This window comes from Heptranchias perlo, chromosome 33 (genome assembly GCF_035084215.1).
Source record: "Heptranchias perlo isolate sHepPer1 chromosome 33, sHepPer1.hap1, whole genome shotgun sequence".
Taxonomy (NCBI): domain Eukaryota; kingdom Metazoa; phylum Chordata; class Chondrichthyes; order Hexanchiformes; family Hexanchidae; genus Heptranchias; species Heptranchias perlo.
This window is the reverse complement of record NC_090357.1, coordinates 4,801,788-4,824,194: the sequence shown is the minus strand read 5'-3', so window position 1 is coordinate 4,824,194 and position 22,407 is coordinate 4,801,788. Positions and strand designations below refer to the sequence as shown.

The 22,407-nt window shown below is 43.0% G+C and overlaps 1 protein-coding gene across 1 annotated transcript; it reads right to left on the bottom strand.

Annotated features, from left to right (window-relative positions):
* Positions 1–10,365: 10,365 nt before the first annotated feature.
* On the bottom strand, positions 10,366–20,757 carry LOC137301409 (uro-adherence factor A-like). The gene has a single exon (XM_067970896.1). The coding sequence runs from the start codon at positions 20,725–20,727 to the stop codon at positions 15,736–15,738; it is 4,992 nt and encodes a 1,663-aa protein (XP_067826997.1). The 5' UTR covers positions 20,728–20,757; the 3' UTR covers positions 10,366–15,735.
* Positions 20,758–22,407: the final 1,650 nt, after the last annotated feature.

The following is a 22,407-nucleotide window of genomic DNA, read 5'->3' as shown; positions in this document are numbered from 1 at the left end:
ACGGTGCATACAGGGGCTCTTTTCTCTAAAAAAGGAAAGGCTGAGGGGTGACCTGATAGAGGTTTTTAAGATTATGGAAGGGTTTGATAAGGTAGACATAGAGAAGATGTTTCCACTTGTGGGGAGACCATGGGGGCCATGATATAAGATAGTCACTAATAAATCCAACAGGCAATTCAGGGAGTAAGTTCTTTACCCAGAGAGTGGTAAGAATGTGGAACTCACTACCACATGGAGTAGTTGAGGTGAATAGTATAGATGCATTTGAGGGGAAGCTAGATAAGTATATGAGGGAGAAAGGAGTAGAAGGTTATGTTGATAGGGTGAGATGAAGGGGATTGGGAGGAGGCTTGTGTGGAGCATAAACACTGGCATAGACCAGTTGGGACGAATGGCCTGTTTCTATGCTCTATAATCTATGTAATTCTATGTCGGCATTACTTTGAATTGCAGAGACTGTTGTTATGCAGACAAACATTGCAGGCATTTTGGTACCAGGAAAATTCCATAAATAGGAATGAGAGGAGTGACCATTTACTCACTAGGGGGTAGCAGAATCCCATCCATGATATCCCAATGTGAATTTCTGAGTTCGTTTGGGCCTTCCAGGGAAGCTCAGAGGTGAGGCAAGGTGAAATGGTAAATAACAGTCACCCCAGGGCACTTGCCTACAACCAGTTTGTTCCCAAATCCTCTCAGCTTGGGGACAATGCCTGGAGTTGGGGAAAACAGAAATAGGTCAAAAATAACTACAAAATAGAGAATTTTTTTTTAATGTTTTATCTCTGAGCTCACACAGCAGTGTGATTCTTTGGCTTCTCCAGATGCATGGCAGTAAATTCCTGGGCATGAAATACTATTAATTATTACTGTAATTATTATTAAATACACAAGCTAGATGGTAATGTCTTGGCTTTACTGATACAGAGCTTTTCATTGTGCAAGATTGCTTAAAGGCAACAGCATTTATTGCCCTGGTGGAAGTTAGGGTATATTTGCCCACCACTGTTGCTGGGTTAGCGGTTTTTGTTAAAGTTGGAGTTTGAGAACGGAGTCAGAGAAACGGACCTGCTTGCCAATGGCTCTTGGAAATGGAAAGTGAATTCACACCCAAACTACCGATCCCTGTAGTGTAAACATGGTCTTTAGTAGTTCAGGTTCCAATTTATAATGATGATCACTGGAAGCCTTGCGATGTCACATCATCAGAACATCTCAAGACTTGATAAATGGTTTCAGAAAGAGATTCATGAGAATGGGTTTGGAGAGATGATTTATACTGACCCCTCCAAACCCACAGCAAACTTGGGAGTCATTCGCCCTCGGTTCTCTGTAAACTCACAGGGCATTATGTAAATATAATGTTAAGTTTTTGTCCCCTAATAGGCTATCTATACATTGGGTTTTTACATAATAATCCCTATCGAGACCCCTTTAAACTAACATACAGCGAACATGAGATTACTGATGCCAACAATTACTCACATGAGGACTCATTCAGGAAGCATTGTAAGCGTACAGTTCTTATCTGCTTACGCTGGTCAAAGCCAGACCGTGGCAAGTCCCACTGAGCTTTTGTGTGTTCATAGAATAGATTCATAGAATGTTATAGCACAGGAGGAGGCTATTCGGCCCGCCGTGCCTGTGCCGGCTCTTTGAAAGAGCGGTCCAATTTAGTCCCACACCCCAGCTTTTTGCCCATGACCCTGCAAATTAGTTCTCTTCAAGTACATGTTCAATTGCCTTTTGAAAGTTCCTATGGAATCTGATTCCACCGCCCTTTCAGGTAGTGTGTTCCAGATCTTAACAACCCTCTGTGTTGTACCTTTTATAGTCTTAGTATAAGATGATAACATGTAAACATGTTCTGCTTATTTTTAATTAAAATGGAACACGTTAACCCATTAAGTCATCTTATAAATTATGTAATTCTCTTTAGTGCATCTGTGTGATATTATCATTGTTCTTTGCACAGTTTGTGCCTTACTATCTCATCTTTTCTGGTACCTTCTTTATTAGCCTTTTGTATTTAGCCAGTCTTCTGGTTATTTGGCCCAGTGCCTAGAACATACCATATCTGTCCTTACAGATTATTAGTCCATTAATGTTTGTTCCTCAGGTTCCAATCTTCCCTCTTCGTAATTTCCAGAGGTGCTGATTCTTTACCTTGTTCTCTGCACACTGGCAGCCTTCCTGTGCGTCATGTAAGTGGCCATTTTTAATGTGCGTATCTATAAAGTAAGTGTCAACAAACAGCTTGTCTATGGATGAGTTCACTCCAGATCCTAACTCTACTCTTTGCCAATATCCGCACGTATGCACACTCATATATACAGCATCAGTCAGAAGGTTGTGTGTCCACTCCAGAGACTCGAGCACAATATCTAGGCTAAGGGAGTGCTGCACGGGAGAACCGTCACCACACGGACTGCAGCGGTTCAAGAAGGCGGCTCACCACCACCTTCTCGAGGGCAATTAGGGATGGGCAATAAATGCTGGCCTCGCCAGCGATGCCCACATCCCGTGAACGAATAAAAAAAAAATCTTAACCTGAATATGACCTGTTGGAACCTGCTTCTGTTCTTCATTTTAATATGTGTAAGTGTCTTTATGTGTAAGGGGTGATTCACACTGCGGCACTGGCATAATAGCAGGAAAAGAGAAAAAGCTGGCACACTATTTAACCACGTAAAAGTACCAGCACACGTGTAGTTTTACACTTTTTCCGGAATAAAAGCTGAATAGTAATTACAAATCTAGGTCATAATTAGCAAGGAGCAAGGCATTAAAATGATGTCAAGCTGTAATTTTTTTTTACCAGTGAAAAAGCTCCCAATATGACTGGAATAAATGGAACTGTGTTTACTTTTTCCCAGAGGACCACAAGGAATTTGGTTACTTTGAACTCCAGGAAACCCATGTATGTGACTGTTGGCAAGTTTTCTAAGTAGAGCGGTGCAGTTATGACTTGTTGTTGCTTGAGCTTGAAACTAGGTGTGAAAAGCACTACAAGTTTCAGAAGGCAGGAAAGCCTAGAGCAGAGTAGATTTTGTTCAAGCTCTTATTCCATTTTATTGAGAAAAATCCTATGTTACATGGAATTTACAGAGCAGAAACAGGCCATTCGGCCCAACTGGTCCATGCCGGTGCTTATGCTCCACACGAGCCTCCTCCCACTCCTCTTCATCAAACTCTATTCCTTTCTCCCTCATGTGTTTATCTAGCTCCCCCTTAAATGCATCTATTCTATTCACCTCAACAACTTCATGTGGTAGCAACTTCCACATTCTTACCACGTTCAGCTCCTCCACCGCACCTCGGTCTCCTTCCCCAGACCCCACCCGACCTCCCCCGCCACTCCCCCTCTCTGCTCACTCCCTCTCATCCATATGTTCAATTTCTCTTTTCACTCTATTAACTTTGCACCGTTAACACTTTTACAGTTGAGAATTCAGGACTGAGCCCACAATGGAAGTTCTTTTATTAATTCATTATGAATGTGCCAGAACCTCTCATTTGTTTACATCTGAGGGAATTCCCCACAACCTCCCACTCTACTGTTAAGTCGCCTACTTCAGAATACAGGCATTTCCTGTTGGGGATGAATTTACAAAAATATAATTTGATCAGACGCTTTAGCAATTACTTTCATCAGCTGGAGAAGGAAAGAAGCAAATGATTGCTGTGAGTGGTTTCTTGGTATTTTCCTTTTGTTACTCTTTAACAACAGTCCCTAATTTTCCCTCTTCGTAATTTCCAGAGGTGCTGATTCTTTACCTTGTTCTCTGCACACTGGCAGCCTTCCTGTGCGTCATGTAAGTGGCCATTTTTAATGTGCGTATCTATAAAGTAAGTGTCAACAAACAGCTTGTCTATGGATGAGTTCACTCCAGATCCTAACTCTACTCTTTGCCAATATCCGCACGCATGCACACTCATATATACAGCATCAGTCAGAAGGTTGTGTGTCCACTCCAGAGACTCGAGCACATTATCTAGGCTGAGGGAGTGCTGCACGGTCGAAGGTGCCATCTTTCGGATGAGATGTTAAACCGAGGCCCTGTCTGCCCTCTCTGGTGGACATAAAAGATCCCATCCCTGTTTCGAAGACAAGCAAGGGAGTTCTCCCCGGTGTCCTGGCCAATGTGTATCCCTCAGCCAAACAACTAATAAAGCAGATGATCTGGTCATTTATCTCATTGCTGTTTGTGGGTTCTTGCTGTGCACAAACTGGCTGCCACATTTCCTACATTACAACAGTGACTACACTTCAAAAGTACTTCTTTGGCTGTGAAACACTTTGTGACGACCTGAGGTCATGAAAGCTGCTGTATGAATGCAAGTCTTTTCTTCCTTTCTTTCATTCCAGCAAGGGCCACTGGACAACAATCAGGACGAGAAGTCCTGTCTGACTTTTCCCTTGCGTATCCCAGGGAACTGAGGCCAAATGTACCTCCTCAGCTGCTTGCCTGGCTGAAATCAACTAACTCAGCATCGATTGGCGATTGAATCCGCAACCTTCCTGTTCTGTGGTTAAATTAAATTTTAAACACAAATAGATTATTTTTTAAAGATGACCTTTGCTCTTTTTTAGGTCATCCTCGCTTCTGCTGAGTTTTGGATGAGATGTTAAACTGAGGCCCCGTCTGCGCACTCAAGTGGATGTAAAAGATCCCATGACACTATTTGAAGAAGAGAAGGGAATTTTGGTATCCTGGCCAACATTCCTTTCTTAACTAAAAACAGATCATCTGGTTATTCATTCAAGGTGTCAGCTGTGGCCCAGTTGGTAGCACTCTCGCCTCTGAGTCACTAGGTTGTGGGTCCACTTGAGACTTGAGCACAAAATGTAGGCTGACACTCTGGTGCAGTACTATGGGAGTGCTGCACTATCGGAGGTGCCGTCTTTCAGATATGACGTTAAACCAAGGCCCCGTCTGCCCTCTCAGGTGGATGTAAAAGTTCCCATGGCACTATTTGAAGAAGAGCAGGAGAGTCCTGGTGAATATTTATTCCTCAACCAACATCACTAAGAAAAAAAACAGATGATCTGGTCATTTATCTCATTACTATTTGTGGGATCTTGCTGTGCACAAATTGGTTGCCACGTTTCCTACACTGCAACAGTGACTACACTTCAAAAGTACTTCTTGGCTGTAAAGTGCTTTGGGATGTCATGAAAGGTGCTATATAAATGCAAGTCTTTCTTTCATTTGCTGTTTGTGGGACCTTACTGAGCACAATTTGAGGCAGCGTTTCCCTACAGTTCAAAAGTAATTCATTGGCTGTGACACTTTGGGACATCCTGAGGATACGATATGGCACTATATAAATACGAGTTCTTTGTTTCTTTAGCACTTTTTTGAGACTTGGAATTTTTTTTTTTGGGTGGGAGAGCTGGGTAAAGGGCTGCTTTCTCCTAATTATTTTTTAAATGCATAGACCCTGGGTTAGAGTTGCCTGCTCCTGATCGCCGTCCAGTGACCCCCCCTGCTGGAAAGTGCACACGCGCAGATGTCGGGTGAGAAAAGAATCAAACTGTGATGACCCCCATGGTGGAATTGCCTGCTGAAACATAGCAGTAGACTTTTGTCTTCACTGTGCAATCTGGCGGAGTGGATTGCCAGCCCTTTATAGAGCCCACTTGATTTTCATTCCATTTGATTTCAAGGTGAGAATTTACCCCATCCTGTTCAGGCTCACACATGAATAATGGTGATTTGGACGAGGTATTGGAGAGTAGTTAGCAGTTGAGGACCTGTAAACAAGCACCTTCAGAAGAGGGGAGAAAACTAAAGATAAAATGTTATGAAAAGAAGCAGTATTTTGCTGTTAATTCTTTCATGTTTAACATTTCACAGGTTAGGCCTCAGCTGGAGTATTGTGTCCAATTCTGGGCGCCACACTTTAGGAAGGATGTCAAGGCGATGGAGAGGGTGCAAAGGAGATTTATTAGAGGTGTTCAAAATTCTGAAGGGTTTCGATAAGAGTAGATAGGGAGGAACTGTTTCCACTGACAGGAGGGTCGATAACCAGAGTACACAGATTTAGGATAATTGGCAAAAGATCCAGGGGGGAAGAGGAGGAGAATGTTTTTTTACGCAGCGAGTTGTTTTGATCTGGAATGCGCTGCCTGAAAGGGCGGTGGAAGCAGATTCAGTAGTAACTTTCAAATGAGAATTGGATAAATACTTGAAAAGGAAAAATTAGCAGGGCTATGGGGAAAGAACGGGGGAGTGGGACTAATTGGATAGCTCTTTCAAAGAGCCGGCACAGACACGATGGGCCGAATGGCGGCCTCCTGTGCTATATGATTCAATGATTTTTTTTGCTTGTTGAACTGGAAGATGCAACAGAGTACTTATCTTTAATTCCCCTCTAATCTCACAGGGCCTGACTCAAGCAAGAGGAATTCAATTATAAAACATTCAGCACTGTCTTATACAGTTTGCTGTTTCATTTTCAATAGGACTAAACATAGTTTGATGGGTTTTTGTACATTACAAAGTCGATTAAATTTTCTACGTACACATTGAACTTTATAATGTGCATCTCTAAACCACATTCAACAGCCCTGCAACTGATCTTACCGATAATTTAAAGCAGATTGTATTTGGTAACAATCCAGATAGAAATCCTCCCTGTAATATAGTCATTAGGTCTACTCACTGCAAGTATCTGGAATAAAAATCAATAACATAACATGGACCAGCTGCAAATGGTGGAAATCGGAAATAAAAGCAGAAAATGCTGGAGACACCGATCAGGTCCATCAGCTTGTGTGAAGAGAAAAGACAGGTTATGATGTGATGAAGAGTACACATATACTGATGAAAGGTACGCACATACTGATGAAAGGTACGCACATATTGATGAAAGTTATGCACATCCTGATGAAAGGTACGCACATATTGATGAAAGGTATGCACATCCTGATGAAAGGTACACATCCTGATGAAAGGTACACACATACTGATGAAAGGTACACATCCTGATGAAGGGTACGCACATCCTGATGAAGGTTTCACACATCCTAATGAAAGGTACACATCCTGATGAAAGGTACACACATACTGATGAAAGGTACACATCCTGATGAAAGGTAAACACATCCTGATGAAAGGTATACATCCTGATGAAAGGTACACACATTCTGATGAAAGGTACACATCCTGATGAAGGGTACGCACATCCTGATGAAGGTTTCGCACATCCTGATGAAAGGTACACATCCTGATGAAAGGTATACACAGACTGATGAAAAGTACACACATACTGATGAAAGTTACACATCCTGATGAAGGGTACACACATTCTGATGAAGAGTACACACATTCTGATGAAAGGTACACACGTTCTGATGAAAGGTACACACTCTGATGAAAGGTACACACGTTCTGATGAAGGGTACGCACATCCTGATGAAGGGTATATGCACCTTGATTAAGAGTGCACACGCATTGTTTACAGAGCAGAAATTCACACTGTGATCTAACAATGTCAAGAATTTATTGTGCAAGGCTGGAAATTTTATGAACTATTTTTACTGAAAAAAAACTATCAGTGAAATCAAATGGAAATGAAAATCGGTCTGTTTCTATAACGGGCGGCCAATCCCCATCACCCAGGCAGCAAATTGGAAATCTGCCCCTGTAACTTTTACTCAGAGATATGCTGCTCAACGCAAAGAATAAATTTGCAATATGATAACACAGATTCAGTTCTGCCATCTGGGGGAGAAATGTATTCAAGATAACCCAGTCTGGACTGTTTTGTTGTTTTCTAACCTGCTACATCCTGTCCTCCACTTCACTCTGCGACCATTGCTATAAATAAAATTAACAAATGAGATGAAGTAGGGAGGGAGGAGGCTCGTGTGGAGCATAAACACCAGCACAGACTAGTTGGGCCGAATGGCCTGTTTCAGTACTGTAAAATTCTATGTAACATAATTCTATGTAAATCATTCTTTCAAAATTACCCCAGCAATAAAACCTGAGACGCAAACATCAAATTTGGGTCTGTGCCAAAACTGGTGACTATTAAGCTGTACATGGAGTCTGTAAGAGAGATTGCACTGAGCTACAAACCAGCGGAACCAATGATTCCATTTAAGGCAAAACAGTCCCATCATTAGTGTTACTTAAATGAATGATAATGCAAATTTCTTGGGTTTGATGGCCTTTGGTGCACACTTATACTCACGCTCACAACTCGAAGAGCTTGTGTTACATTAACTTCGGTCTGACAGTACACAGCTTAATGCGAGTGACCTTTACTATTTATATCTCCATGTTCCCCTTCGATGGCTGTTGTCCATCCATTGCTTTGCACTCGCACTTGTTTCATCTTTGAACAGTACTATAACCCCTTCCTGTATTGGATTTCAAAGCCCTTGGCAGTAATTCTCCGAAACAACTGGCGCAGCAATGAGGCGTAAACCAGCAGCAGAATCAGCACCGTAGTGATTTACAAGGATGATACCAGAAGTGAGAGGTTATAACTATCAGGAAAGACTGAACAGGCTGGGGCTCTTTTCTCTCGAAAAGAGAGGGTTGAGGAGTGACCTGATTGAGGTCTTTAGAATTACGAAAGGGTTTGATAGGGTAGACGTAGAGAAGATGTTTCCACTTGTGGGTGAGTCAAAATTAGGGGTCATAAATATAAGATAGTCACTAATAAATCAAATAAGGAATTCAGGAGAAACTTCTTTATCAAGAGAGTGGTGAGAATGTGGAACTTGCTACCACATGGAGTGGTTGAGGCGAATAGCATAGATGCATTTAAGGGAAAGCTGGATAGGTACATGAGGGAGAAAGGAAAAGGATATGCTGATAGGGTGAGATGAAATTGGGTGGGAGGAGGCTCGTGTGGAGCATAAACACCGGCATAGACCAGTTGGGCTGAATGGCCTGTTTCTGTACAGTAAATTCTATGTAATCACAGCCAGGGCAATCCCGTTCAGAAAATGGCAGTTCTTTTAAAATGTTTCTTTATTTTACATGAAGTTAAGACTGCCTCTTTCTTCTTCCCCGGTTATGTACCTGTAGCTCTTAGCTCCTAGGCCTAACTCTAACCTCAGTCAAGAGATTTGGCAAGGACCCAACTCCCAAATCATCGGCAATGCTACTTGGAAGCTGACAGCTTGGAAGTGCGTGAGTGTGCCCTTAGGCACATTTACTCTCTCTTCCTCTGGAAGGAAAAAACTTCCATTTATACAGCGCCTTTCACAACCTCAGGACATTTCAAAGCACTTTTGAAGTTTAGTCGCCGTTGAAATGTAGAAAATGCGGCAGCCAATTTATGCACAGCAAGGTCCCACAAACAGCAATGTGATAATGACCAGATAATCTGTTTTTAGTGGTGTTGGTTGAGGTATAAATCTTAGCTCAGGACACTAGGGAGAATTCCGCTGCTCTTCCTCAAATAGTGCCATGGGATCTCTTACAGCCCTGAGAGGGCTGATGTGGCCTCGGTTTAACATCTCATCCAAAAGACAGCACAACACTCCCTCAATGCTGTGCTGGAGTGACAGCCAGATTATATGCTCAAATCTCTGGATTGGGACTTGAACCCATAACCTTCCAATACAGAAGGTGAGAGTGCTACCACTGAGCCACATCTGAAAGTCCAACTGAGATAGGAAATGAACTAGGTGAGGGATCGAGGTAGAGAATTCCCAGCCGCTCTGTAGTACAGTTTGTCTAGGAGGTAACATTCAAACCCCATCAGTTAATGCAAGCACCTCTGTATTGTAGCGAGAACAATAGCGTTATCACCCTGAACCTGTCAATGTGCAACACCAACAAGATATGGAGATGCGCGGTGATGGACTGGGGTTGACAATTGTAAACAATTTTACAACACCAAGTTATAGTCCAACAAATTTATTTTAAATTCCACAAGCTTTCGGAGGCTTCCTCCTTCCTCAGGTGAATGGTGTGGAATTTGTTGGACTATAACTTGGGTGTTGTAAAATTTGTTGGACTATAACTTGGTGTTGTAAAATTGTTTACAACCAACAAGATAGTAGAAGGATAATGTGCTCTCCATAGCAATTAGACCTGCTCTTTGAACGGAGCATTCCCTTTATATGACAGTACACTTGCACCTAACCCAAGGTCTGCTGTTGTTTTGTAGTTACAAACAGTGACAATTCCACTCGGACTGATATCATCAGCCATTGACAGTCTGACTAAGAATCTGTGACCATAAAACAGGAAGTGCATTCTAAATGGTGGCTGATAATCTAGAGATCTACCGTTTAAACACATCAAAGGAATGTGACTGAGGAAACAAGTCATTTCAGCTAACAATCCCTTGAACAAAGTGTGTATGTGCTATTTACATATATTTAAAATAAAATTCTCTCAGGAGGTGTTTATTTGTTATTCATCATAAGATACAATCATCTTTATACAAGACAAACCCGTGGAATATATATTGTCATACAGTATCAGATATAAAAACGCGCCACTATCTGGTGCTAAAAACAAAAGCAAGACTACAAATAGTGTTTGCAGTTCCAAAATGCATGAAGGCAACTTTAACAAATAACAAAAGATACTTGATTCCACAATTCTTTGCCTGCACCAAAATCACTACCTAACACCCTGTCCCTGTCAAGATTTGAACATTAGTGAAGAAATTAGGAGAACTTGCATTTATATAGCGCCTACCGCTATCTCAGGACGTCCCAAAACACTTTACCGACAGTGAAGTACTTTTGAGGCCCAGGTCATTGTTATGATGTAGGAAACACGGCAGCCAAATTGCGCACAGCAAGATCCCACAAACAGCATTGAAAGAAATGACCTGATCACCTGTTTTAGGTGCTAGTTGAAGGATAAATATCGAATAGGACACCTCCCCTGCTCGTCTTCAAATAGTGCCATGGGATCTTTTACATCTACCCTAGAGGGCCACAATTTAACATCTCATCTATCACTACGTACCAGCCTACACTCTGTGTTCTCATTCCTGGAGTGGGGCCTGAACACACAACCTTCATGTCTCAGAGGTAAGAGTGCTACCACTGCGCCACAGCTGACACTTAATAGTGGAATTCTGAAAATTATCACTATGAATTTGGAACCAAAGCAATATAATTTTAATTTCCAAACCATTTTTAAAATAAAATGGGCAGAGTACTATCCATCCCTGTGCTGGACTGCTTGACTCACCAGATGTAACTGGGGACCCTGAACTGCTTATCTCTCCCACTGTACAGAGTTGCTAACTTTTTCTTAAGTCCAAAGGTGAACAGGGCAGAATAGGGACAAGCTGGGGCAGGATTGAAGCTCTTCCCAGTTGAGAGTTCTACAGAAGGTACAAATATGATTAAACTTGAAAACTGTGTTAGACCCTTAAGCTCGGAGACCATTTGAGGCTCTGTTTCCCTAAAATCTTTATTTTTAGTTTAAAAAAGCATTGCAGGAGCCAAACAGAAGGGTTTCTGGTAAGGGTTGAAGACATGTTTAGGCCCAAGACAGCAGAGCAGCTCTTGTTAATTGCTGGAAAATCGGGACCAAACTCAGTCCTCTGTAATCAACAGTGCAAGGAGTCCAAAAGAGCAGAGAAATAAAATCCATTGAAATTGGACCCTCCCCCCAAAAATAGTAACAGATTTATGAATAAGATTATCAGGGATTTTTAATGGGTATAATATTGTGTGATTATGAAGCTTTGACTCCATTGCCATATTGCTTTACAGCAATGCACATATTAATGTTACAAGATATTAAACATAAGTGCATACACACATAACGAATCTACAGGTATCCACCCACATTTTGAAATCTTTTATAGTCAGCTCTAGACTTAGTTTGTACCAAAATGTCGACTACTTTTATGAACCTACTTTCTTCCCTTTTCTCCTGAAAGTTCTGGCTCTCGCTGTGGTCCAGGTCTACAAGCAGCAGCTCTCCTCCACTACCTCAGCCAAGTGGCCATTTCTTGCATTGTCAGGCTATTTGACAGTGGCAGGCATCACATCCAGGTTCTCATCGGCCACCCACACATTCCCAATAGGAGTCATAGAATCGTACAGCACAGAAGGAAGCCATTCAGCCCATTGTGTCGTGCTTGTGCAATTAGTCCCACTCCCCCCGCCCCCCCGCTCTTTCCCCATAACCCTGCAAATTTTTCCTTTTCAAGTATTTATCCAATTCCCTTTTGAAAGTTACTGTTGAATCTGCTTCCACCGCCCTTTCAGACAGTGCGTTCCAGATCACTGCATAAAAAAAAAAATTCCTCTTAACTCAATGGAAAGAAAAATCAGGTGGGATGTGTAATGGACGGTCGATTCGCAAACGCCAGTTTAACACTGGCACCCAAAGTGAAAATTACCCCCACTGAGTTGTGATTGGGGTGGGAGCCCTGTGGCTGATTTTTCCCCCCTCCCCAGTGCAGAGCTACTGAGGCCAAATGTTAGCGCCAGCTCCTGTCAACCTGACCGAGATCAGCTAATTCAGCACGGACCAGGAATGAAAGCTGGGACCGTCTGGTCTGTATGTCTCATTATCACACTGAGCAGTGAATATACACTGAACCATTGGGAGAGAGCGGGGGGGTTCTATCCATTGTAAATTCTGACACTGCCATTAGCTGAGTCACTACATCTGGCGCAGCACATCTGTGGTTCAGCCACTGTACCATGATAGTATGTTACATGCAAGGTAACAAATATCTCGGGGTGAAATGCTATCCAGTGAGTCAACTCAGCATTGAGAGATTGGATTTAGTGCCTTAAACCCATCCACAGGGATTAATTCTCCTTATACTATTTATATGAGCGAGTGAATTTCCTCTTAAGGTACATTCCATTACTGTCCGCCACAACAACCTACATTTATACAGATACAAATTCCACGCTTCCAGTGAACAGAGATCGCACTTGAAAGAAGTGGAGTTGAAGATAGGATTGCGATGCTGCAGCTTTGCATTTCCCACCCTCATTCCCTGCTGGGAGCATGGAATTTAGCCTCCAGACAATTTTCCGTAACAAAATGCTCTAAGGTGCTTCACACTGGGCAGGAAGTAGGGGAAATGTTGGGGTGGCTACGGATCGAAAGGTAGGTCTTGACGTAGTGGTTATATTACTGGACTAGTTAACATCACAGCCTGGACTAATAACCCAGTAAAGTATGAGTTCAAGTTCCACCATGGTAGTTTGAGAATTCTAATTCAGTTTTCAAAAAAAAAAACTGGGGAAAAAAAAGCTGCTATTAGTAAAAGTGACCATGAGGCTGTTGGATGGATTGTTGTAAAAACACAACTGGTTCACTCGTGTCCTTTAGTTGGTCTGGCTTATACGTGACTCCAGTCCCATACCAACATGGGTGACCCTAGCAAGCCACTCAGTTGTATCAAGCCGCTACTGCAGTGGTTTCAGAAGACCCAACGCTACCTTCTCAAGGGCAATGAGGGACGGGCAATTGCTAGTGATGCCTACATCCGGAAAACAAATTTTAAAAAGGTGTAAGTAATCAGTCTTGGCAATGGACCAGAAGTGGGTTTTGCAGTTCAGCTCGGAGTCAAACAGGACACTGAGATAGCAGGCCTTTGGGTTTGGTCTGCATGAGAAGCCAGGGAGGGAAGTGAAAGCAGCACCTGAATAATTGTGGTGTTCCGACTTCGTGTGGGTTTAAGGCACTAAATCCAATCTCTCAATGCTGAGTTGACTCACTGGATAGCATTTCACCCCGAGATATTTGTTACCTTGCATGTCATGATTCCATATATATTGGGTTACGTGACATAACCTGGGTGATTTTCAATGAGCGATGAAAGTTATGTTAGGGCTGGACAGTACTGCCCTCTCATCCCTTGGATCCAGGGTTCAATTCCAGATCAAATTGATAGGATGAAAGTCTCCCCTCTCTCTTGGCTGCAGAGGTACTAAGCAAGATGGATTCTGGACAGTTCATAGTGAATACAAGCTCACTGCACAAAGGTATCCAGAGCATGTCAGGAATTGGCTGTCTCATTCAGGGAGCTCACAAGGTTGGTTAGTGTCATTAATGGAAAGGCCACACTGGTGCAGAAGGGTAACTTAGGGCTTGGGGCAGATTGTCGACAAGAGAAGAGCAGGATTTACTTAGCGTCTGAGCTGTGCCGTTTCTGGCATAGGAGTGCTTAATATTGACACCTTGGTGCCAAAGTGGAATTGGGCTCCAGTGCACATTAGCAGGAAAAAAAACACCCAGTAGATTACAGGAAAATCCAATGCATGGTATATAGTAGAAATTGTTATTCTCTGAATATTAATTTTGGTTTTCACATTCCACTTTCCCACTCAGCAATCCCCCCCGCCCATAATTGAGATTTTACCTATTGCAGGGATAAACATTTTTAGGGTCTATTTCACTTCCTAGGTACTTGCAACGCTTATGAATGACAGACCTTTCCCACTCACGTGTAATTTTCCTACATAACAACAGTCACTACACTTCAAAGGAGGTTCACTGTGTGAAGGACTTTGAGGTGTTTGGATCTGATAAGGTGCTATGTAAATGCGAGTACCTTTACACTGTATAGTATAATCCCTGTGTATTACTGACACATACATTTGAGGTTATTGTTGGTCATATCTGTTCCTACCAATGGGAGTGATATTTGTGGTAAAGTATATCTCTAACATCACTAGCCTGACTTAATACTAAGTGCTTAGCCTGTATTTTATCATATTTTCCCAGCAATGCCTATATAAAAGCCTGGCCGGTTTAACTTAAGTGCTGACCTGATTTATAAAACAGGTTAGAGAATCCCCAAAAAACAATTTACTGTTGGCAGGTTTCTGAATTAGTTTGAGGTGGTATCGCAGAGTGGTTTAATTGTTGTGGCCAATGAGATAAGAACACTTGTTGATGTTTGTCAAGTTAATAAAATAACTTGTCTTTAAACTAATTGATAAATTCCGATTCTGATGGGACAGTGGTGTGCTGGAGACTGAGCGCAACTTTCTCCAAAGTCTGACACACACGATGAAATAAAACTTTCGCCAAAAATAAGAGTGTGGCTTTCTTTGCGTGGGCAACCTTCATTTCAGTTAAATGTGGAATTACAATCAGTATTGCTGATAATTGCATTTTATCAAATCTGACAGAATTGAACATTATTTAAGAATCACAGAAATATTCAATGCCTCTGTTTCTTTTTGTAGACAATGAGATGGAATCTAAGTAATGCACAGATAAATGAACCGTGATTCTAGGGGACAGTCCTCACATAACTTTGCCCCTTTACTCTGTGTCTTACCAGAATAAAACATTCATACGCAATAGCTTTAGAAACACTTTTGATGTTATTCCTTTTTCCGAACTGCAGAGGCCAAAGTCACTGAGCCAATTCTAGCTCCACCTGAATTGCTCATGGATCCCAGGAGCGGAAAAGAAGACAAAAATCAAGGTTAGATGAATTTGTCCCATTTCGATCGTTCAACGTTGCTGGAACCGAGCTCCTGCAAGGAGCTGGGGCCTCACAAGATGCTTCTCCACATCGCTTGAACAAACCGTGCGTGGAATTTAACTTTGCGCTGAGATGTCATTAGCTTGTGTCCCTGGAGTTATAATGGGGAGATGCCCAGAGGAAAATACGTTTCATGCTGAACAATGAATGCCATTTGTCTCTGACATGACTGTGTGGTTGACTCTGCGGTCAATGCTTGATGCGTGCTCGGCTGCAGGTGCTCCTTTGCCCCACCATAGTCTCTCGTCAGATACGCCTGTTTTTTTTTTATTCCACCATAAAGCTGCTTGGCCTTCCGTGGGGCAGAAGGGTGCTCACTCCATAAGTATGTTGCATTGACCAAATACCTGTAGCTTTGCTGTCTTTGACTTCAGCACAAGATTTAGCTTGCACGGGTGCTTGCTGCAGGCCAGGCTGGCCTGGGTTGGGATATAATGTCATACCTGTTGGAATATAGTATAAGGTCTCCCTGTGTGGGGACTCAGCAGAGAGACTCCTCTGGACGTACTGTTTATGGTGCTGCGTATCGGCTTTATCATGTAAGGCACCTTGTTGGGACAATAGTTGGTTTTGCATCTCCACAGGTCTTTGAGAAGATACAGGAGGGCCTACAAAAAGCCCAGGGTATGGCATATTGGGTAAGTAGGATGGCCCCATAACTCCTGGATTTAAAAGGTAAGGAGAGAAAGGCACTTGATATACTCCACCATAAGGATGCTGAGGCATCATGACTTCCACATATTGCCCTGTTTCCGGATCCAACAGCATTTTGCGTGGAGGTTGAATTGGAGCATCCACAAAGTAATATTTTCCCGTCTCTGGATCCACAAGCATTTTTCTCTGAGTTTGAGGGTACTGAAAACAAGGCACGTGGGGGTTGTCCAGTTCTTGAGGAGATTGGGGCACTTCGCAAAATGCCTCCACAAAATTTGGAGCCACTGCACCTGGAGAGAAAGGGACCAACTGAGGCTGCGTCTGATTTGGAGAGGCGTAATGTGGATTCCATAGAGAAGTACCAGGGGACTGAGGCTCCTGGGAAACTTGACGAGAAATTGTCTGTTTCTCTTGTCTTTGAGGATCTATGATTTCCAAACTGCGCTGATGTTGAAAATAAGGGATTGTAGATGAAGGATTTGCTTTAAAGGCGGCAGAATGAGGAGAAGAAGGTATTTGTCCCAGGGTGGGCACCTGTGCCTTTTGTTCCTTAATAGGAATGGCGAGATAGTTTACATTTTCCAAGGACATCGATGCTTGTTCTTGAGTGGCTGCTCCACCAATGGGCTGCACTTTAACTGCAGAGGAACTGTGCTTATCCTGATCCTGGCCCTTAGGGCCAGCCAACTTGGCAGCGGAAATTACTGGAGGAAGGGTCTTCAGATTAAATTCTGCTGAACTTGAATGGATTTGTGAAGTTGTTGGTTGATATGTTGCCTTAGGTGCCGATATGGGGATATTAATCGCAAAGGCTGATGTGCCTGATGTGCCAGAGGTACCATGGCTTTCGGATTTGTGAGTTGAAGTCTTCGCTGCACTCTTCACAGTCTGTTGATGGTCTGCGGGTTTCACAGGGAGAATGGTTTGTTTATCTTTGACACTAACTGAAGAGGAAACAGACGGTTGTGCGCTAATGTGATTTGGGAGTTGATTCTTCAAAGATAAAGGTTGTTTATTTCTCATTTTGGCATCGGTAGGTTCCAAATTATTCTTGCTTTCTTCTTCTAAAATCAATGACAAAACATAACTATCTTTTATTGGCTGTGATTCTTTTAACATCTTCAGCCCAGTTTTTTCTGAAGCTTGTACCTGTTCAACCTTTCCCTTTTTATCTTGATTCTCAGATTCAGTCTGGCTTTCTTTCTCAGTCTCACTCTTGCAAACGGACAACTTAATGCTTTCACTGCTCTGGGTGCAATAATCCTGGAGTTTGTTCCGATTTTCCAGTCCAACTTGGCTCTCATTAATAGTCTTGGTTTTCCCAGACGATGACTTCTCTTCATTTGAGTTTCCAGGTATCTTATTCTGATTCTCCAGTCGAACTTGCATATCTTTGACAGTTTCATATTTCCCAGATGATGATTTGATTACTTCACTGTTTGACGTGGAATTGTATGAGAATTTTTTCTCCTTTTGCCACCCAACGTGCATCTCATTTTTAGACTCACCTCTCGCGGACAACTTTGTGATGTCTACCGTCTGGGAGAGTGAGCTACTCATCAATAGGCTCCTATTTTCCAATCCAAGCTGATTCATTCGTATATCCTCATCTTTCCCAATTGATGAGTGAATATCATTACTGTTAAGAGTAGAATTCCCAAAGGGTTTACTCTTCTGTTCCACTTTAACTTGGCCTTCTCTTCCATGTTCATCCTTTCCTTTGATTTCTTCAGTCTTTAAAATTGAATTTTCAGAAATGTTATTTTTACTTCCCAACTTTCTGACTTCACTTTCCTTGTTGAATTCCTCTTTCCCGGTTAACTCTTGGGTACTCTCGCCGTTTGATGAAGACATCTTTAAAAATGTCTTTTGGTGATCCAATCTGGAGTGAACCTTCTTCTCTGACGTTTCTTTCCCTGATGATATGTTTGTGTCATTTATGTTGAGAGTAGAAATGCTTAAATGTTTGCTCAGATTTTCCACCCTTTTAGGCTCACTCTTTTCAGCCAATGTTTTCATGTTGTTATTCCTTGAAGTTGAAATCTTCTGGAGTCTATTTTGATTTTCTGCTCTGTCTTGAACCTCTCTTTTAGAATCACTTTTTCCATGTGTCAAACTGAAATCCTCTTTGAGTGAAATTACATTTCCAGTGGATTTCTTTTGGCTGTGCAGTTTCACTGGGTCCTCTCTTTTGGGACCAACTTTATTGGTTGGCACTTTACTATCTTCCTTCTTTGGAATGGACTCTGCTGAATCCTTCTCTGGATTTTCTGCTATATTTTGACCATCTCCAATAGGCTCAACTTTATTACCTTTCGTGTGTGAAGTAGCGATTAATGTGCTCTGATTCTCCACTCCAGCTGAGAGACCTATTTTGAGCTTATTTGTTTCAGAGAACAAATTGCAGTCATCACCGGTTGAATGCTGCTTAGCCAGATGTACATCTTGTTTTTCTCTTGCACCCTTTCTATTGTCAACCTTTATAGGAGACACCCTGGGATCTTCATTATTTGAAGCAGGTGGGATTTCTGGTTTGTCATCTTTGATCTTCTTTTTGGAGTTCTTCAAATCAGTAGGCTGAATTGACACTTCACCTTCTTTCCCATCATTCTTACTACTCTGGGTTACACTCCCTACATTCTTAGGGGAATCCATCTTGCTTTTCTTAGTATCAGATGGAATCAATAAGTTAATATCAGAAGAATACAACCTGGAGGTGTCTGTGCTCCCTGCATAAGTCCAATATTTCTTGTCTACTGATGAATGACTATAATTTTCTCTGCTGCCTTTCCAGCTTATTGATTTGCATTGGATGTAGATGGGCAGTGTTGGGATGCTGCTCACTGGTGTAGTGGTTCGATCAGTTGCTGTAGACTGTTGTGAGCCATCAGGGTGAAGAACCTGTCCAGATCCAGGCGGTTTTGTTTCAGTGACACTGAATGTTAATGCACCATACGTGTTCTTCACAAGCTTACGCACATCTCGCACATGATGGATAGGACCTTTCGTTCTCTGTTTTATAGGTTCTCTTATGTCGAACTGTGGGTCTTTGTTTCTGCAATCATCAGTCTCGAATTTAAATGAAGCAGGTAGGGTCTGATATTTAGGGTCGAGAGTAATGATCTTACTGCAAGAGCCAATGTTTGGAGCGAGCTGTTCAACGGTCCCAAAAAGGTCCAGGTGCTTCTCCTGTGTGGATCCAGAAGCTGATGTCATCTCTTGTGATTGTGGCATAAAAGTGCTCCTTGATGCATTCCGTGTGTCTAAAGTGTTACCTGATTGTTTATGACTCGCTTTGTCTTCGTGACCTGTTTGCTTGCTTTCCACCAGGTAGCTGGTCTGCGATATCTCTTTGGTGATCTGTGGAATACCATCCATATATCTGTCCTCTGAGATGTTTTGTGCAGTTGGTTTCTCAGGTAGAAGGTTGCTTAAGTCACCCAGCGTGGGGTGGAATTGGTCTCCACACACCCCCGGGGCTCTCCCTGACTTGATGCCTTTCTGATTGTCTGGATTACTTTCCTTCCAGTTTCTAAACACACTGTTCTCGCAGCGACCGAAGATATCCAGATTGCTCTGTCCGTCCAAGGCAAGACCGACCTCACTCTTTTCATCTGTAGTCTCGCCACTCAGATCGCAGCTTCTCTTTCTAAAACCAATCGGAAGATCTTCCACCGAGATATCGCTCTCGGACTTTGCGTTGGAATTTTGCCGTTTGAGTTCCTGATAAATACCTTGAGTGGGAAACTCGAACTCCTTTAAATGTGCAGAGGATGGAGTTGAGGGGACGGAGGAATAGGCGTCCTGGACCGCTACACGTTCCATCATCAGTTCTTGCTCAAATTGCATCTTCTTGGATATGACATTGGAAATGTGGCAGGATGCAAACTTGGCCTTTTTGGAGCATTCTTCCGTCGATTCCGCTCTTTGAAGCTGCCGGTCGCTGGCTCCATCTCTCACCTCTGCCGTCGATATTGGGTCTTCTCTATAAACTGTGTGCTGGGAGCTTTCCTCTTTCTTCTGCATCTCTCCCTCGACCTGGCAATCATTGACATCACTTGACCTGAAGACCGTCAGTTCACTTCGTTCGCCCTTCTTAAGTTGGATCTCTCTCTTTGGGACCGTCCGGCTCTCGTTGCGACCTCTGCTTTCCTCTTGAGTTTCGACGGCTACATCGACACACTCAAACTGCACGTTCCCGAATGAATGACCGGCCATCTCCTCCCCGCTTTCCTCGGTTCTAGTGCTTGAAGCACAGACTGCGCTGTCGTTCGGGTTCGAGGGGGTCTCCTCCATCCCTGTCACGCTGGCATCACTCAAGCCAACATAAGTTGACCATTTATTGGTGTCATTGCTGTCCTCTGACAGTGACAGAGACAACTCAGTGGATGCCCTCGAGTTAAAAACATCCATGTAACTATTGTGAGGGCAGGCCAGGCTCCGGAAGGCTAAAGCAGTGAGTTTTCGAACCTCATAGTCCGTCTCGTCCAATTCACTCATTAGGCTGGACGTTTCACTCATATAATCAGCACACGAGCTTGTAACACTTACACGCGGGTCCCTCCCGAAATGGTCCCCAAAGTCCTTCTTCTCAATCTGGAACATCTCTCCACCGCCCCCCCCCCCACCCTCCCCTCCCCCAGTTTCGGATAAAAGTGATGGCTTTGGACACTTTCACTGTGCGTTCGAGCTTCTAGTCTCCAATGCTGTATTTGCTCCCTTTGCCCAGTCCTGCTATTCTGGGCAGTGATTGGCAGTCGAACCTGTCGGCCCCCATTCCCTTTGCAGTTGTTACCGAGTCCCTCTCCCTCTCCCTCCCTCCCTTGCACTGGTGGATCAGGTTCAGTGCATTTGCTGACTATCCCTTCATTCTACGGGTTGGCGTTTGCAGTTGGTAAATTGTAATCAGTGGCCCGAAGCAAATGCAATTTTTAAAATTATTGTTCTTGCAAAAATGTGTGTTCTGCTTTTGATTTTTATTGGTGTTCTGGGTTAAATGTCACTCTCTTCTGAACCATCAAACTCACAAACCGCACATTGTGAAGGTTATAACTGCTCTTATAAAACGGGAGCTGTCATTTAAGTAATTTTCTCTGGTCTGCAGTGTCAGGGCTGTTGGCTTTGGCTTGACATGGAAACCGTGCCCTCTTTGGGCATCCTCTCTAGATTGTGATATGTCACTTTCAGAAATACCATTATCTCAGATCCCCTGTTGGCTCTGCGGGCAATAAGAAAGAAGTTGCATTTATATAGCGCCTTTCATGACCTCAGGACGTCCCAAAGCGCTTTACAGCCAATGAAGCACTTTTGTAATGCAGGAAACGCAGCAGCCAATTTGTGCACAGCAAGATCCCACAAACAACAATCTGAAAATGACCAGATAATCTGTTTTTAGTGATGTTGGTTGAGGGATAAATGTTGGGGAGGACACTGGAGAGAACTGCCCTGCTCTTATACAGCACAGAAGGAGGCTATTTGGCCCATGCTAACACTTTGAATGAGCTATCCAATTAGTCCTATTCCCCTACTCTTTACCCATAGCCTTACAATTGTCCTTTTCACACATATATATATATACAATTCCCTTTTGAAAGTTACTATTGAATCTGCTTCCACCACCCTTTCAGGCAGTGCATTCTATATTCTTTGAAATTGTGGCCATGGGATCTTTTACATCAACCTGAGAGGGCAGACAGGGCCTTAGTTTAACAACTCACCCAAAAGACAGTGCCTCCGACAGAATAGCATTCCCTCAGTATTGCACTCAAATGTCAGCCTAGATTTTGTGCTACAAGTCTCCTGGAGTGGGCCTTGAACCCACAGACTTAGACACAAGAAGTGCTACCCACTGAGCCACAGCTGATACCTAATGTCACCGCTCATTGTAGTACTGAGCCATACAGAGCAGGAAGAGCCCAGGCTCCATTCCCAGCATGTACTGAGTTAGCTGATCTGGACCAGAGTCGCAGTAGGCAGTTAGAACTGACCGTCTTGACCCTGGGCTAGGGAGAGAAGATTCAGCTCGAGTTCCCAGTCCCGATCACTGTCCAGTGACTCCTGCTGGAAAGTGCACAGACGTCAGGATCAGACTTGGCTATGATGTTCTCTGTGGTCAAATAGTCGGCCAGCACTCCCAGTACAAGTAAATGTACTTCACCTGGGTGTATTTAATTAACAAACATATACCACTATTCAGTAACCAAGGAAGTAAAGCAGACTCACACACGAAGACTGGCCATTTGAGTGAAGTGCTGGAAGGGAATAATAGCCCAATGTGAGACAGTG